Raw genomic sequence first — 20,122 nt, 5'->3', positions numbered from 1 at the left:
TATATTTCATTTTATTTCTCTGGGGTGTATTATATCTACTTTTATTAGGAACTAGGGATAAATTAGATTACACCACGTGATTTGTTTTTGTGTAAAATATTAAATACAGTTTGAGTATCCCATATCCAAATATTTTAATACTCAGTTATTAATAATATTGTATTAAATTACCTTCAGGCTGTGTGTATAAGGTATATATGAAACATAAATGCATTCTGTGCTTAGACATGGGTCCCATCACCATGATATCTCATTATGGTAGGCAATTATTCCAAAATACGGAAAAATCCGTTCTCCAAAATACTTCTAGTCCCGAGCATTTTGGATAAGGGATACTCAACTTGTAATAATAAATATTCATTTTAAGATGGATTAGACTGAAAGATTCTTTCAAATTTACAACCTAATTGTAATTTTCTTTGTAGTGATTAAAGACGCTATGATTTTAATTTTAAATCTTTGGGCCCCCCTGTCTTAAGTACCCCAAGCCCCCCGAAGCCTTAATCTAGCTCTGGTGGTGTCAGTGAATAAATTGGGCTGTATCTGCTTTGTATTGTGTTTTTGGTTTAGGGTTGCTAGCGGTGGTTTTTCTCGTGAGCTATTTGTTGGCGGAAAAGAGCGTCAGGTTATCATGTTTGAGTTATTAGTCACAGTTTTTTAGTCGGTTTGGTGCTATTTAGGTGCACTCACCTTCTGCTGGCCCACCCTTCAGGGGGCAGCGTCATCACCCTTCAGGGTGGGTAGTCATGGTAGAAGGTCTCAGTGGATACCCTTGTTTGGATGGTAGTTTGATTCTGATTGGGTTAGATTTAATTAGCTTGGGGTTTTGTCGTTGGATTTCAGCCGTTCTTTTTTCTGGCCACCATACTCTTTATCTTAACTGTACAAATGAATATCATTTAATTACAGGTATTTCTAGTTATTAGATTATTAATAAGTAGCTATAACTTTCTGCCAAAATATATGTCTCTGTGTCGTTATTTTATAGTATAAGTTGTTTTGAATGTTTCACTGTCATGAGGGAGGTACGCCTCTCAGCCGTTAGGAGGTTTATTTATTTTCTTTTAGAGAGCTGTGTAGAACTCTGAACTGTCCTTTTATTTATTTGTGTGCATTGGAGACACTGATCCAGTCTAGAGATGTGTCCTCTTACTGTACCTGTTTCATTGAGTTTAGTTGTGGGTATAACTTGAAAGAATTCTGAAAAATATTTTGAATAATCTATATAATAAGCAAGAAAGTATGGGCCTTATTCAGCTCGCACTGCAAGTGCAATCGCATTATGCCAAACTTTTGCCCAGTGCACACGAACAGGACCCATTCTGCACATGCGCGGACCAATGCGATTGCTTCGCATTGATGCAAATGCCTCTGCCTGATTGACAGGCAGACATAGGTGTGCGCAGGGGGGGTTCCTGGTGCGCACAGGCACCCCCTAATGACTGGCACCCCGATCTCACATGCCTGATGCAGCGATCACCGAGCAGACAGATTACTGTCCCCTCTGCGCTGCACCCTGTCAGCGTCCTGCATTACTGACCGGATGCCTGGGTTAATAAAGGATGCCACCGCCCACCCGTCACACCCGCCACATCTCTCCTTCTATGCTATGCCAACGCCAGCCATTGATGAGGAGCAGCATGCAGCCAGCATCCCTCTTAGGAAGACAAATTCAATACTGGCAGGCGGCCGGCAGCAGCATTGACACGTCACTCGTTTTTCCAGCAGCAGCAGTAAGTAGTCTGCTACTGTCAGTGTCAGTGAGTGACTGACTTGTAAGTAAGCTGCTGCAGCTTGCAGGCGAAAGAGAGGGGGAGTCAGACCAGACTTAGGAGGAGCAGTGTAATTGCAGTGCGTGCCATCAGGGGTGTTTGTTTGGTGCACACCACAACATCTGACAATGCATCTGCTTTATTAGGATTAGCACAAGGGTGGATATTTTATATTGTGTTGACGTCAATAGATGGTGCTAGACACGCCCAAAAGGCTTTGCTAGACACACCCCTCCGACGGTGCACCCCCTAATAAAATGTGCTGCGCACGCCTATGCAGGAATATGCATTCGCAGGTGGTCGAGGCGGCAATGCAGCGTTGTGGGGGTGGCAACTCTGCATTGGGGGAGTGGCGTTGGAAATGGGGGTGAGTTCTGGGGGCTGCGTGTGACAAGGAAAATGGCGGTGTCCTTATTCTGCGATGCAATCACAACTGAATTGCAATTGCATCAATGGCCGCCATTATCATGCTGGGTGGCCCCCGCCATGCGATCGACAGCTGTTGCAGTTTTGCTAAATTAGCAAAACTGAAGCTGAATGATGTCCTATGTTTGTCCTTTATGCACGACCAGAGCTCCACCAAATTTGGCATGGTGGTGTAGTTTGACCACACTGTCCCACTCATGCATAATCCACACACACACACACAAACACACACACTTTCACTCACATACTGTAATATACACACACTGTCACACTCTCATGCATAAGATACATATACTATCACGCTCATATATACACACACTTATGGACCACCCTGTATATTCATACAGCGTACTGTCACAGTCTCAGGCAATGCCATGGACTACTGCTAGAATCTCACTGCTGGATGCTGGAGTAGAACTGTGGCACCCCACTAAGGCCTCTCATTTTTTTTATTGATATGGGGCCCCTAGAACCATTTGTACTGACAGCAGCTGGCCATATAAGGATACTGGCATTAAGGGGGTTCATTAATTCAATACAAATTAATTAATGAATTAAATTTAATTAATTCAAACAGGTACGCCCTCTGACATCTACAACGGTCACTCTATTACTTACCTCGTTGTCACACAACCACAAATGCTAGCGCTGCTGTTCATGAATAAATGATGTCTGTAAGCAGAGCGATCCTGTGTCCCAATTCCAACAGCCCTATAGCGATCCTAACTCTGCAGCAGTAGTGACAGATTTAGCCATGCTCATCTTTGTGATACTGCAAATTCCAAATGGAATTAATGTAATGATCGTTAACTGCGAATGGTCACATCCCGGCGCGTCGTGCAGCATGCCGCATCACAGCAAAGATGAATGTGGCTACATCTGTAGTACAAAACTTTAAAAACTTTAATTAGCCATCTCTTCCTAAGTGCTTTGTTATATCAGTTTTCCAACAACCACATACATTAAATCTGGAGTTAGTCGTTTTTCAAGTGACCATTTATGTTAGTCAGCCCCGTGTTTGCATGCTAAACTTTGTCATTAAATAGTGTTTATCAAAAGCACCCTCTGTCTGATCTTACAGGCCCTCCTGAAGGCAGCAATATATATGTATACAGCAGCTGCCCCGGATCTCAACAGAGTGCCTAGCAGGCTCATGAGCAGCTCAGCAGCCATGCGGGAGGGGGGAGAACCTGACATGCGGGATGGACTAGCCCTGTGCTGGGCATCCCCCCACATCTGAGTAACTGATCATAGATGTGCTAAATTTAGCATATCTATGATCAGATCTGAATCACCCCCAATGAAAGCTGCAGGTGTACTTCAGGGTCCAATCTTCAACCAAGGCAATTCTGGGTATACTACCTAGTATGATAATAAAGTAGGGCTTGTTTACTAACATTAACCCTAGGTGCAGTACAGAGCTGGCGCTACCCGCTCAGCAAGGGTATGCAAAGCAGGGAGGTGCCAAGCTGAAGAGGCGCTCTCACTGCTCTGCTATCCTGCTGCTGCAGCGCCTGTCAAACTAAGACATAAGGTCCCTCCGGCTGCCTCCCCCTCCTCTTCCTCAGAGACTGCAGCCTCAGTCCACACACAGCGCTGTCACCGCCATCCTCCACAGCCACTGCTGCTAGACTAACAGAGCCTGTGAGAGGGAGGAGGTGAAGGCGGAGGAGGTGCAGAGCCAACCGAGGCCTGCTGCAGGTATGGGAAGGGGGAAGGGGTGAGAGAGTTTGCTTCGGAGCTAATGAGTGCTGCTGTCCTCTGGGCATTATGCACCCTTCCCAGTCCCCTCTGGCCTCTCCTTGGCTGGGGGTGACCTGGTAGTGCAGCTGGGTGTCAGTATATAGGCCTGCCAGTGCCAGAGGAGTAGGTGACCCATATGGGATGTCCCTGGGGGTGCTGCTACCTGTTACCCTCCTGCATAGTGGCCTGAAAGGAGTTTACCTAGTACAAAGTGTTAGTGGAGGTCGCAAGAGGGTTCCATCTGGACCACACAGCAGATATGGCACTATTACTGTGGGCGTTATGTGTATAAGAAGCAGGGGCATAGGATTTACAGTAGGGAGTGAGTTTTGGGGTTGTAGAGATAAAGTGGTTGAGCTGTATCTAGAATAATGTGTATAATGGTCTCTACCTAGCATAATGTGTATAATGGTCTGTACCTGGTATAACGTGTTTAAAATGCTCTACCTGGCATAACGTGTATAAAAGGCTCTACCTGGTATAATGTGTATTATGGGCTCTACCTGGCATAATGTGTATAAAGGGCTCTACCTGGTATAATGTGTATTATGGGCTCTACCTGGCATAATGTGTACAAAGGGCTCTACCTGGTATAATGTGTATTATGGGCTCTACCTGGCATAATGTGTACAAAGGGCTCTACCTGGTATAATGTGTATAATGGGCTCTACCTGGCATAATGTGTACAAAGGGCTCTACTTGGTATAATGTGTATAATGGACTCTACCTGGCATAATATCAATAATGGTCTCTCCCCGGCATAATGTGTATAATAGGCTATACCTGGACTTCGGTACGCACTGTCCCTGTTTCGAGCATGGCGTCGGTAGATAGTCATCGATATTTGACAACTGGTTGATGGCTATCCCTATAACTGGGCCATGCCAGCTGCTTAGTGTTTTACATGCTCTTTTCTGATAGAGCATAGCCAGGCCTTCTAGGTTGGTGTCTTTATCACCTGGGCCTCCACAGATATCTCAATGACCTGAGTGTGAGTTAAACAGTGCAAAGAAATGTTAGCACATGAGCTTCACTGTCAGCACAATTTAACGGCTATGTTTAAAATACACATCTCACATATATGATATATGGCTCTTGGAAGTCCAAATGATACAATTTGGTCATTTAATGTAACACTCTGGCACATCAAATTATAATACTAGGGTATGGTAAATAAATTGTTGTAGCATAGAAGCTTATTCTAAATGGTATATATTTACATTATGAGAAAAGTGGTGTACAAGGGTGAGATGTATATGGCCAATACTGTTCAATAGATTTATGAATAATGCAGTATTTAGCCTATGATATACCACAATGACAGACGTTTCAACAGAGATTATTTATGGTAAAGGTGTGAACAATCTTACCATCATTTAGAAAAGTACTGCATTACTGTCTTACAAGAAATGGCATCAATACTGTAGCTGTAATTAGTAGAAGACATTAAAGGAGCGCAACAGGTAATATATCCAATTGACATTTTTTAAGGATTTTTTTCTCACCTGTATCGCTTAATTGTATCAATAAAAATAACATTTATGAAATGTTGAACTAGTTATATTTGTTTCATTATTCATTGGTATGTACTGTAAATATGGATTGATGTAGGAAAAACTGGACATATCACTCAAAGGCCACCACAAATAAACAAAATCAATATTTTCCTTCCTTACAAGGTACTCCTCAAAATTGTATATTAGTGATTTTAATTAACAAAGTTCCGTCAAATGCACATATGACAACCTATTGACAATCCATCTAGAAGCCAATGATCTTACCATATTTATCTCCATCTTCTCCCTTTGCACTTATTCTTCTTCCAAGTATTTGAATGTGTTTTCCGCTTGTTCTACTATAAAGCTGGTAAAGTCGGAGCTGCTTTCTGCTCACATCATCTCTTCCCCTTGTTTGATTTTCCACATGAATACGAAAGTCCACATTTTCCTCAGCAGCAAAAGCAAACATCTGGAGGATAAAAAATAGATCACACAAAGTGTTTTAGGTCAGTAAAATACATTTTGGAAATGTTATTAATAGCACAAAGGCCTCACAAAGGTACTGTCACTGTGCAAGACGACATCCTGGTGCTACTGTGTTTTCCACACTAAGAATTTTATTTACTTACTGGTTAAATTTGGGACAGAGTAACACAGTAACCAGAATGTGTCATTTGATGGGAACTAAGCGTGAGAAATTGTCAGCTTTAACATTACTGGTATCAAAAGAAGAGCTAGAAGTCAAGCAAAACATTTAGGGATATTTTTAGGGTTGCACACCAGTATAAGAAGTACAACCTTTTTTTTAAAAAATGTCCTCTTCTGTTCTTTTGACTATAATCTGAAGAAAATACAAAGCACAAAATACGTTTAAATCATCAATGAAGATTTAGGGGTGTATTCAATCAGAGTCGGAAACTGCCATCTTGTCGGAAAGACGGCAGTTTCCAACTGGAATAAGTCGGAAGGGGTTCCGACCTATTCATTCCGGGCTCAGTTTTTTTGGGAAATCCGACTTGTCGGAATACACGCGGATCGGCGGCTTCAGCCAGGAAATCTGGAGGAGCACACTGCCAGGAACACAATAAGGGGTCAATCAAATTCTCAGCGAACACACCACAGGTGCAAGTAATCGCGGACACATAGGGCTGCAAGCAGAAATCTGCTAGTCGGGCACTAAAAGTGTCCGCAAAGAGTTCAAGATCAGGTGCCGGTGCAGCATTTACATGCCAGGGTAACAGCACTTCGCACTTTTCGTGGGTAATAGGATTGTCCTTTAAGCATGGGATGGTGTTTGTGGGGCAGGTGGAAGGGCCGTTACAGAACTGGGGTCAGGGTAATGGGACGTATATATATATATATATATATATATATATACACATACATACATACATACACACACACACACACTGCTCAAAAAAATAAAGGGAGCACTAAAATAACACATCCTAGATCTGAATTAATGAAATATTCTTATTAAATACTTTGTTCTTTACATAGTTGAATGTGCTGACAACAAAATCACACAAAAATTATCAATTGAAATCAAATTTATTAACCCATGGAGGTCTGGATTTGGAGTCACACTCAAAATTAAAGTGGAAAAACACACTACAGGCTGATCCAACTTTGATGTGATGTCCTTAAAACAAGTCAAAATGAGGCTCAGTAGTGTGTGTGGCCTCCACGTGCCTGTATGACCTCCCTACAATGCCTGAGCATGCTCCTGATGAGGTGGCGGATGGTCTCCTGAGGGATCTCCTCCCAGACCTGGACTAAAGCATCCGCCAACTCCTGGACAGTCTGTGGTGCAATGTGGCGTTGGTGGATGGAGCGAGACATGATGTCCCAGATGTGCTCAATTGGATTCAGGTCCTGGGAACGGGCAGGCCAGTCCATAGCATCAATGCCTTCGTCTTGCAGGAACTGCTGACACACTCCAGCCACATGAGGTCTAGCATTGTCTTGCATTAGGAGGAACCCAGGGCCAACCGCACCAGCATATAGTCTCACAAGGGGTCTGAGGATCTCATCTCGGTAGCTAATGGCAGTCAGGCTACCTCTGGAGAGCACATGGAGGGCTGTGCGGCCCCCCAAAGAAATGCCACCCCACACCATTACTGACCCACTGCCAAACCGGTCATGCTGGAGGATGTTGCAGGCAGCAGAACGTTTTCCTTGGCGTCTCCAGACTCTGTCACGTCTGTCACATGTGCTCAATGAGCACCTGCTTTCATCTATGAAGAGCACAGGGCGCCAGTGGCGAATTTGCCAATCTTGGTGTTCTCTGGCAAATGCCAAACGTCCTGCATGGTGTTGGGCTGTAAGCACAACCCCCACCTGTGGACGTCGGGCCCTCATACCACCCTCATGGAGTCTGTTTCTGATCATTTGAGTAGACACATGCACATTTGTGGCTTGCTGGAGGTCATTTTGCAGGGCTCTGGCAGTGCTCCTCCTGTTCCTCCTTGCACAAAGGCGGAGGTAGCGGTCCTGCTGCTGGGTTGTTGCCCTCATACGGCCTCCTCCACGTCTCCTGATGTACTGGCCTGTCTCCTGGTAGCGCCTCCATGCTCTGGACACTACGCTGACAGACACAGCAAACCTTCTTGCCACAGCTCGCATTGATGTGCCATCCTGGATGAGCTGCACTACCTAAGCCACTTGTGTGGGCTGTAGACTCCGTCTCATGCTACCACTAGAGTGAAAGCACCGCCAGCTTCCAAAAGGGACCAAAACATCAGCCAGAAAGCATAGGAGCTGAGAAGTGGTCTGTGGTCAGCACCTGCAGAACAACTCCTTTATTGGGGGTGTCTTGCTAATTGCCTATAATTCCCACCTGTTGTCTATTCCATTTGCACAACAGCATGTGAAATTGATTGTCAATCAGTGTTGCTTCCTAAGTGGACAGTTTGATTTCACAGAAGTGTTATTGACTTGGAGTTACATTGTGTTGTTTAAGTGTTCCCTTTATTTTTTTGAGCAGTGTATATATATTACTATTATTATAAAGAAGCTGTGCAGTGGAAGCACACACTGACTCGACTTCTTCACCACAGTTTTATTTTGTTAGGATGACCGCAGACCAGTAACCATTGCAAACTAAAAAGTCCGTGGCCCTGTCACTAATTAACAAAGATCTAATCTCTAGTCACTGGTCAGCATCTCTGGTATCAGTCATACAGACAAATGGCCCTTGTATACCCTGGACTCTTCCTCCCCTTCCCAGACTAACAGGCAAACATCACTCCCACCTTGCCTTTAAAAGGTAGCTTGTCACAACTGCTCTGCTTTGATCAGTCACATGCCATCAGCTGTGCTAGGCTGCAGGGAGTAATCAAACAGGTAAGACACACATTATTTCTTTTAACTCTGCAGAAAACTATTCCTTTTGTCACATATCCCTAGCATTGACAAATTAGGTAATGCGGACCTTGTGAGGAGCGCATATTTCTGAGACAGGGCATCTGATTTTTGGTTTAGGATCTCAGTCCTGTACTCCACTGTGAACCGCCCTGAACCACCTTGGCTTTCACCTCTCTGTTTCTCTGCATCCACTGTAATGAAGTATGGTTTGTGATTAAAGAGAACTCTCTCCCCAGCAAATAGTGTAGTGTATTTTTGTTACTTCTGCAACAGGTTCCTGTTCATGTACAATACAGGGTGTTCTACTCCCTCACTCTACTGGGACAGAACTGCACATAGAGTAAGCCAACAACAGAGGCATCTGTCTGGAGAAAAATCTGCAGGGAAAATCAGGTGCCTGTAGTATCGGAGTGGTACAATGGGCCAAATGGAGATCTGCCCATGCAGTTTCAGCAAAACTGGTCCACTCCAGCCAATCAGGATAACATTTTTTTATAGCATGTCTGATAATGGAGCTGCTTGCCACAAAGTGACTGGTAAACCGCATATTGGGGGTCATTCCGAGATGATCGTAGCTAAATTTAGCACAGCTACGATCATTCACACTGTCATGCGGGGGGACGCCCAGCACAGGGCTATCCCGCCCCGCATGTCAGTACCGGCCCCCACCGCAGAAGTGCAAAGGCATTGCACAGCGACAATGCCTTTGCACTTTAAGAGTAGCTCCCGACCAGCGCAGCGGCTGCGTGTGACGACATGCAGCCGCTGTGGCCCACCCCCGTTCGGTCCAGCCATGCCTGCATTGGCCGGACCGCACCCACGAAACGGCGGCCAAGTGCCGCATTTCATCCCCCCCCACCCGACCGCCCAGCGACCGCCTCTGCCTGTCGGCTGTCTGGCATGCGCAGTTCTGACCTGATCGCACCGCTGCGATAAACTGCAGCGTACGATCGGGTCAGAATGACTCCGGCGCCCGTCCGGGCTCACGGACAACACTGATTCCAGACGCCTGCATCAAGCTCATCTGTGCATGCACCCTGCCGGGCGGCTACGTACGGCCCTGCACGGACAGTGTCTCAGTGTTCTGAGGCAATTTCATCGCACCCACACCTATGGACCGGTTACTTCTGGAAATAGAACTGTTTTTCACCGGTCAACAGCTATAACACCTCGCCACGGGTAATATCAGTGTCTCATTACCATCTCTCTCCCTTTTTCTTTGTCATATTGCCGATCCAGTCATTTTACTGCAATAGAATCTTTCCTATATATTATCAGCACTTATGCAACTGTTTTGCCAGCGTTCTATAAATAATTCTTATTCTTCCACACATGTCCATGTATTCATCATTTAATAATACGTGCTTTATGTACTTATCACAACTGTAATAATAAGGAAACTTGTTGTCTGTGTACAATCATCTGCTCATCTAAATTTAGATTATATTTACTTAATCAGATATTTATTTACCTATTCATTCATATCTGTCTGATACTAGTTTTCTAGTGACATTCTTTGTATCTGTTACAATGTTTAAATATTAGCAGCTCATGCTACACAAGTATCATTATTGTTGCAATCTCTCAGCACACAATATCACAGGCTTCTAGTAGACTGTATTCTAGTGCTTTACTAAGATATTACTATTCTCTTGTTAATTTATGGCATAGATCAATGTTCAATATTTGCTGAACTCTATATCTAGCCTCAGAACGAATTGCCCCGGACCATTTCAGATATTAGTTTTTTCCGGCTATCAGATTCGAGGGATTTTTTATCTATTAGGCACCTAGGAGTCTCATCCTGCTTTCGTCTGTTTCATTCTTTTTCTATTTTTTCATGGACTCTCACCACTGATTCAGGGTCGGTCCCTGTCTAACACTGGCAGCAGATCCATCTTATCTCTGACATTCCTTGATACTATGTAGTTCGTGAACTCTCATCAGTGATTCCAGTAGCATTGGATTCTCCTTTATACTTGTCTCAACTATCATACCACACTGGTAACGCCCAAAACCGTCCGATCTTGGAAGCTAATCAGTGCAGGGCTGGGCCAGTACTCAAGTGGGCGACCCTTGAAGAATACTCAGTTTAGTAGAGAAGAGATTGGCTTATCACGCTCAGAGTCTAACACTGACAGTAGATTCACTCTGTTATCTCATTCCATACACTTTTTCTTTCTTTTCCTACGATAGCTGGGTACATTACATCATCAGGCACCCTAATTACACTAGTATTTAGCTAGCGCACTTCAGTGCCTTATTCGATACGTTTATTGATTGGGCCAATACACTTTTCTAGACCTGGGACATCGGCAGCGAATATTTACCATGCGAGTTTCAGCATTCAATTACTATTTACTGGAGTACTGCACTATACTATTCAATATCAGCTAAATTACTGCTGTCAAGTTTGAATATTATCTTGATGCTTTTTTGACCACTGAATATTTTATTGTTATTATATTAATAAAAGTTAATTTTTAGAAGAATTTTCTGATCGTCTCATACGTTAATTTAAGACAAGAGTGCGCCCACAAAAGAGTCTCTTTTTTTTCTCCCTTTGTTGTCTCTAGCTACCATTGACTCAGGGTGCACCACCAAATTAAAAATAAGAAATTAAGGTTTTCTTGATATCAGTCTATGTTGGTTATTATATTCATTTGTTAGATTTGTAGACCAGTGCGGTATTCCACCCTAGACCCTGACTCCCATTATAACCTACCAAGCCCAGGAAGGTTCTCAACTACGACTTGGTTTTAGGCTGATATTCTATTAGGTATGATCCTTTTTCAGCCGTTAAAAATGGTCTGATTTTTTTTTACCGATGAATATTATGACACTATCCAATTAATTCTAGGCTGTTTTTGTTGGCCAAAAAGGACCCATGATTGTGTGATAACACATGGAATCCGGGATAAACTCCTGATCCCATGTGTTAATGTGGCTCCAACATCTGCTTATCGCAGATTATGTTCCAGGTGCCTGAGCAGGGCCGGATTAACCAAGGAGGCGGATGGAGCTTCAGCTCCAGGCCTCCCATTGAAAATAGGCTCACAGGATCCCCTGCAGCGCAGCTAGTGTTGACAGGACAAAAAAAATCCTGTCACCACCATCGCAGCTCACTCACCTGCCAGTCACTGAAAATAACATAACCACTGACACCAGCCGGCCAACAGAAGCCCCTCCTGTGCCAGACAAAGGCCATACGGAAGCAGTGCCCCTGGATCCCACCAAAGAAGCACAACCTTAGTGATGATAACATGCTCCTTCCCGTGCTGCCAAAAGCTCTGCCTCCCGGACACGTCCAAAGCCCCACTTCCTGGATCCACTTGAAGCCCCGCCTCCCGGACCTAACCAAAACCCAGCCTCCCGGACACACTTGAATCCCTGACTCCAGGACACACTGGAAGCCCTGCCTCCTGGACACATTTGAAGTCCCTCCTCCCGGATCTGTCCGAAGCTCAGCTCACATGCTGTGAGTACTTTTGAAGCTTTCTTACTAAGCAACTGTAACGGCAGCACGGGCTTATCGCCATGGATGACACATATGGCTGCAGCAGCCTACAGTATGCTCCTTCCCCCCCTGCATCTCTGGCCCCACTCCTCCCGTGTCTCTGCCCCCTCCACACCTGTAATCTCTGCCCCCTCCCCTCCCGTGTCTCTGCCCCTCCACACCTGTATCTCCGCCCCTTCCCCTGCTGTGACTTAGCCCCCTCCCCACCCATGTCTCTACCCTTTCCCCTCCTGCATCTCTGCCCCCAGCTTTCCCGTGTCTCTGCCCCCTCCACACCTGTATCTCAGCCCCTTCCTCTCCTGCGTCTCTTCCTCCAGCCCACCTGCATCTCTGCCCCTTCCCCTGCTGCCTCTCTGCCCCAACCCCACCCGTGTCTCTGCCCCTTCCACACCTGTATCTCTGTCCCTTCCCCTCCTGCGTCTCTGCCTTCAACCCATCTGTATCTCTGCCCCCTATACACCTGTATCTCTGCCGCTTTCCCTCCTGCGTCTCTGCCCCTTCCCCTACTGCCTCTCTGCCCCCTCCCCACCCGTGTCTCTGACCCCTCCACACCTGCATCTCTGCCACTTCCCCTGCTGCGACTCTACCCCCTTCCCCCCGTGTCTCTGCCCCCTCCTCACCAGTATATCTGCCCCCTCTCCACCTGCGTCTGTCCCCTTCACCACGTGTGCTTCTCCCAGCCTCTCCACCTGTATCTCTACCACTTCCTCACTTGAGTCTCTGCCCCTCTCCACCTGAGTCTCTGCCCCTCTCCACCTGAGACTCTGCCCCTCTCCACACCTGTATCTCAGCCCCTTCCCCTCCTGCGTCTCTGCCCCAGCCCACCTGCATCTCTGCCCCTTCACCTGCTGCCTCTCTGCCCCCTCCCCACCCGTGTCTCTGCCCCCTCCACACCTGTATCTCTGTCCCCATCCCACCTGCATCTCTGCCCCTTCCCTGCTGCCTCTCTGCCCCCTCCACACCTGTATCTCTGCCCCTTCCCCTCCTGTCTGTGCTCCCACTCCACCTGTGTCTTGTCGCCCCTCCTCACCTGTACATCTACCTCCGCTCCACCTGCATCAATGCCCACTTTCCACCTGTATCTCTGCCCCCTCCACCACTTATGCTTCTCCCAGCCCCTCCACCTGTACCTCCACCACCTCCCCACTTGAGACTCTGCCCCCTCTTCACCCGTGTCTCTGCCCCTCCACACCTGTATCTCTGCCCTCTCTCTACCTGTATCTCTGCCCCCTTCACTACGTGTGCTTCTCCCAGCCTCTCCATCTGTATCTCTACCACCTTCCCACTTAAGAATCTGCCCCCTCTCCACCTGTCTGCCCCATCATCGCCTGTGCTTCCGCCCCTCTCCAACCTGTGTCTTAGCACCCTCTCTATGTCTCTGCCTTCTCTCAACTTGCGCTTATGCCTCCCTCTTAAATTCGGTCTCTGCCACCTTCACTACCTGCGTGTCCACCCCTCTTACCACCTGTCTCATTCCCCACTTGTGGCATTGTCCCTTTTTACACCTGTGCCTCTGCTTCTCTCTTCATGTGTATCTCTGCCTCCCTCCCCACCTGTGTCCCTTCTACCTTCACCACCTGTGCTGCCGCCCCTCATCAGTTGTGTCTCAGGGTATTTTTACGAAAATGCAGGGAAAGAGCTTTCCCGCAAGCTCTGTCCCTGTTTGCAATAATTGATACATCCCTGCAATGTATTCAATTATAACAATGTGATTTTGGTCAAATGTATCACATATGCATCTCAGATATGGATTGTGATAAATATGCCCCATAGTGTGGAGATGTAGTGTAGTAGTGATATAGTGAAGTGAAGTAGTGTGGGGAGGAAGTGCAGTGATGTACAGTAGTATGCCACCCCCCCTACCCCACCCCCTTATAACTATGGCTATAGATAGATGGCTGCATAGGCATTATGGGATTTCAGTATCTTGTTCATCACAATTTGGAAAGTGGCCAGCGCTCCATGCATACTAAAGCTTAGTACATTTCAGGGGCAGAAAAAGCTGTATTTTCCCTGGCTGCATACGAGTAATCTGTTAGTAGCGCTTTGTGAGATTGAGGGTATTTCAATATTTCCCACCAGTCAAACTTTCCACCAGTTTATTTACCCATGGCATCGGATAGGCATCGCACTGGGACACGCTGTTTAACTTTTTAAAGTCATTGCAGAACCGTAATCTGCCACTGGGTTTTGTAACCAGCACAATTGGGCTACACCACTCACTGGTAGACTCCTCAATTAGTTGGGCCATGCTCTCTACGTTCCTTCTAAATGTACTTCACCTAGCCTCAGGGATCCAGTAGGGCTTTTATTTCACTACTACCCCGGGAGGCATGACAATATCATGTCAAGGTCGTGCACCCTGGTAGGGAAGAGAATAAAGGGCCTAATTCATAGTTGATCGCAGCAGCAAATTTGTTAGCAGTTGGGCAAAACCATGTGCACTGCAGGAGGGCAGATATAACATGTGCAGAGAGAGTTAGATTTGGGTGGGGTGTGTTTAAACTGAAATCTAAATTGCAGTGTAAAAATAAAGCAGCCAGTATTTACCCTGCACAGAAACAAAATAACCCACCCAAATCTAACTCTCTCTGCACATGTTATATCTGCCTCCCCTGCAATGCACATGGTTTTGCCCAACTGCTAAAAAATTTCCTGCTTCGATCAACTTGGAATTACCCCCATGGTTTTGCCCAACTGCTAACAAATTTGCTGCTACGATCAACTCTGAATTACCCCAAAAGTCTTATTCTGTTGTGCCATCTCCTCCACCTACTGCTTTTGCTCTGTGGACACGGTATGTTGTATGGTAATCAAGGACTTTTCCACTACCATACTCAACAACGCTGGCACCAAACCCTCATCATGCCATGGTTTCTAGAAATTTACATTATATATCTGCTCTTCTTTCATCCTGCTGTACCTTATAGTTCACAGGGCCAACTGCCTCTACCACCTGATTAGGATAACATTGTTTTGATAAAACTATAGTAGAGCACCACTTTCCGACAAACTCAATCTGACAGGTCTACACGCCTCTAATTATGCAAACCACGCCTCTAAACATGCCTCTAACCACTCCTCCGACACTCCCACTTTTCCTCCCCTTCTGATTGTGTTTTATATGAAATAAGCTTACAGAATGAGATATAAACGTCGTTAAACCATTGAAAAGCCTTCTGCGTATTAACTCTTAGTTGCACCAGTAAATGTTATATTCGGTTGATTTATAAAATAAGTGTACGAGCTACAATTGCTGTTTATAGGATTCGATCGTTCTGTCTATAAAATTGTGTAAACCTTATAGCCTTAGTTCACCATTCTGTGACCGATAGTTGAACTTGGTCCTTGAGATTTGTTACAGATAAGTGAACTATTAATGGCCGGGCACACAGACGGATGTGTGCATTAAGAGTTCACTATATGTGTATTTTAAGCTATGGTGTTTGTGACAGATTAGTAAACTAATGACCAGTACACATAGACGTGTAGTTTGTTTCAATTAGTAGTTGACATAGAGATCTAGTTGTTCCTTACTATGTTTACGTTGGTACAGACAGATTGGTTAACTAATGACCAGTACACATAGATGTGTAATTTGTTTTAATTACAGATAAGTAATATATTATTGATCAGTACACACAGACAAAATATTTTTGCTTTAATAAAAATTTGACATTGAGAACAGTTCTCATTATTACAGATAAGATAGATCTTAGTGCTCGACGCAAACAAACAGTCCATTTGTTTTAATTAAGAGTGTTCTATAGTATAGTGTATCTTTATTGTGATTTGTGTATTTTTACAGACATTTGAATGAAAAACGCAAACAGATACGTCTGGATCATTAATTTAGAAATAGCACTAAAAAGTTTTATCTTTATTGTGACCGATCGTTGAACTTTGATTGCAAGCAGACATGACCAGACTTGTTTGGTTCATTAATTAAGGTCTATCAAGAGTGCTATGAGAATTCAATTTGTAATTGACGTGTTGTCGGATGTAAAATGACATACCACATATTACTGTGTATAAAACCGTTTATATAGCTGCACACCATATATTACTGTATATTACATTGTGACATGTCCAGACCTGTATATTAACGAAAAAAAGATTTACACCAAATACCACATATTACTGTGTATTACAACATATATTTTGCTGCATACATACCATATATAACTGTGTATTAAACCATTTATATCGCTGCATACCATAGATTACTGTGTATTAAACCGTATATATTGCTGCATACATGCAATATGTTACTGTGTATTAAACAGTGTATATCACTGCATACAGACCACATATTACAGTGTATTACAACGTGTATATCGCTGCATACGTACCACATATTACTGTGTATTAAACCGTTTATATAGCTGCACACCATATATTACTGTATATTACATCGTGACATGTCCAGACCTGTATATTAATGAAAAAAGATTAACACCATTTATATAATTGTATACATACCATATATAACTGTGTATTAAACGTTTATACCGCTGCATAACATACATTACTGTATATTACACCGTATATATCGCTGCATGCATGCCATATGTTACTGTGTATTAAACAGTGTATATCGCTGCATACAGGCCATATATTACTGTGTATTACAGCGTGTATAGCACTGTATACATACCACATATTACTGTGTATTACAACGTGTATATCGCTGCATGCATATCACATGTTACTGTGTATTACAATGTGTATATAGCTGCATACATACCACATATTACTGTGTATTACAACGTGTATAAAAATGCTTACACCAACAATGTTGTCAGGCTGTGATTAGTCAATCGGTAATACGTTGGCAGTCATTTACTCTAACTCTATATCCCTAGCGCACTGTTACCTGCCTACCTCCTGTTCCCTGCGCTGTTTGCGCTTTCTAAAACTGGTTAATATTGTTACAGACTGTTACAACTTTACACGCCGGAATAACTGTGAGATTTTGTATGTTACACAGGTTTAATTCGTGTTTTTTACAGACATTTAAATTTAAAACATGTTTCAAACATAGCCGATTATGCCTAGTCATGGATCGGTTTCAATTATTTCTGCAAAATGATGTATGTTGGCTTTAATAAAAGCAGTTGTCTTAACTGACCGATCTATGTATTTTGGTATGCCTTTCATATACGGCTCAACAACTTCTTTAATAATGTCATGTTTACATTTAGCACTGTGGCTCACACCTTTAATGGGTTTTAACAAATATCCGGCATTTACACCCCAATGTTCTCAACATCTTACCGTATCTTACTCCATCATCGCATAAAATTTTATTTCAGCGTATTGGTCTACTTGTTCTGTATTTTCAATTCCAACAGTTATGTCGGTCATCCGTGGTAAAAATATTGGGTGTTGCTGCTACACAATCAACCGCTGTAGTATTACCAGGAATTCCTGCAACAAATATTAACATTTCAACAGAACTATTCTGCTGTTCTTGTGTCATTGTCTCTATTTTGCTGTAACACCGGCCACGTTACTGACGCTTGTAACGCAATCCTAATCCGTTGAGGCGCATCATCTTCGGAATACGACAATTTCTTTTAAGATCGTAAAATATTGAATTATAATCTTTGTCGTTCATTCTTGGTCGATGCGGTCTGTGTTTGTTCGGGTTGATACAGCCGTGATGTATCCCCATAACCAATGGCCTAGCATTCTTCTTTAGGCTGTTATGTCCGATCAAGGGCATTGCAAATTGTTCGTTCGCCATTTCAGCGACTATTGTGCGAATTGTTGTTTCGCCCAATTATGCTAGGACAGTGCATTAGCGCATCTGTAGCATTGCAACTTGGTAAGCTAATGTGATTGATATATATGAATGGTATCGAATGTGAATTAAAAACAAAAACAAATCAACTCTAGGGAACAGGTTATATAATAGGTAGCATGTATCACCATCCCAAGGTTGTCATAATCTCCAGGGCAATTCCACTGGATATTTATCATATAATTTGGGTATAATTTTTAAACACATAATACTATGTGATCATGTGCAATCTGCCTATCTACACCAGTATTATGTGTTCCAGAATCATAATATATATGATAAATATATAGCGTTTAAATAAGATACAGTATTCTCACACTGACATACATATGAAAACCGATAATAAGCAGTTCTGGCTACTGTAATCCTTTACATGATGATTTTGGCATATACACATATACTACAGGTCACTACAAAGATATGAATCATGATATATAAGATCGCTTAACAAAAGAGATCTGTAATGATTTCTGACTAACTAGTTAACTCAGTGTACAGTAATCATATAGGTCCTTGTGTCATATAGATGTGCTTGGCATAAATATTTCCAAACGTTCCTAAATCTAAGATGTTTCATGCATGTTGTACCACTAAATATTGTAAATAGAATATCAACATAACAGATGATATAACTGAATTTATCATGATGAATCTTATATATTCCTAGATTTTACTAATGTAATACCCTTATGGGGTATAATTTTTAAACAAATAATACTATGTGATCATGTGCAATCTTTCTATCTACACCAGTATTATGTGTTCCAGAGTCATAATATATTTGATAAATATATATTGTTTAAATAAGACACAGATGAGTTAAATTTAATAGTAACAATACTCATATGTTATGTTGGTAATAATGTAATGGGCTATTTTAACACAACAGATCCTATTTAAGAAAATGATGACATGATATGCCTAGTGACCCAATAGTTATTAAAACTTTTTACTGTAAATATGTTTGTGCATGCATACCCCATGAGATATGTACTTCTATTAAGCACAATCATATTGGCATTCTACTCTAACATTTAGGGTAAAAGATTAGAATGGATCAAGGTAGCATAGCTTAAGGACTGATATAGGTTCAGCGGCCTCTTTGACAATCCATGTTATGGATATGAAGTAAACCCACCATTAATAAGCATTAAAAAGGATACCAAGATTATGATTTTGACATCTGGTCCCAGATTTTCAAATAAAGCATGTGTAGTGTATCTCCTTATTTAATCCTAATAGAGTCATAGTATTCAACAGGCAAATGTATCTAGATTTTTTTCTTTAGTGACTACTTAGTAATGTTACCACCACTTATCCCTAGCTCAACCTGTTCTAGATCATAAATTTTCACCTTTTTGTGATTACTAGCGTGGAATCGTAGAAAGTGTCTCGCCAAACTTGTAATTTTCTTCATGTTGCTTATATCTCTTTGTGTATTTTTAATGATATATACATGATCCAATATTCGTTTTTAAAAAGCATCTTAGTCATGCCGATATATTTATAAACGCATGGGCCTATTAAGCAGTAAATTACACCAAATGTGTGGAGCAGTTAATGAAGCATTTTATTTCTGTTTTATTGTTATTTCTGTCAGAGAACTTCTGAGTGATATGAATATATTGGCATGCTTGATATTGTCCACAGGGATAACAGACAGATAATGATGGATTTTTCCTCTGATGCTTGGAAAAGTGACTTCTAAACAAATTATCCCGTAAATTTGTTGATATCTTCCAGATGATCTGTATGTTCTTATCAAATTCTTTCTTCAGATCATCATCCATGTTGAGTATATGTCGGTATTTGTGTAATGACGCATTGATGTGTATCCACTCTTTACAGTATGTAACGCTGTATCTTATTTGGCACAAGGTGGGTTCTCTTGTCTTGGGTATAAGTAAGGATATACTTGAGGTTTTATTGGTGGCATTATAAGCTTTCTGTAGGTTCTGTTTTTCATAGACCATCTTAGTGTATATCTTTAACT

General features: G+C 43.0%; 1 protein-coding gene across 1 annotated transcript in view; it reads right to left on the bottom strand.

Annotated features, from left to right (window-relative positions):
• The window catches only part of FGF18 (fibroblast growth factor 18), an 816,148-nt gene that overhangs the window by 388,562 nt on the left and 407,464 nt on the right, over positions 1-20,122 (bottom strand). The window contains exon 3 of the mRNA XM_063928247.1: positions 5,723-5,909. Within this exon, the coding sequence (XP_063784317.1) occupies positions 5,723-5,909 (187 nt within the window). The remainder of the gene's footprint in view (positions 1-5,722; positions 5,910-20,122) is intronic.

This window comes from Pseudophryne corroboree, chromosome 6 (genome assembly GCF_028390025.1).
Source record: "Pseudophryne corroboree isolate aPseCor3 chromosome 6, aPseCor3.hap2, whole genome shotgun sequence".
Classification (NCBI taxonomy): Eukaryota; Metazoa; Chordata; class Amphibia; order Anura; family Myobatrachidae; genus Pseudophryne; species Pseudophryne corroboree.
Note: the sequence above shows the minus strand (reverse complement) of the source record. Positions and strands in the feature narration are given on the sequence as shown.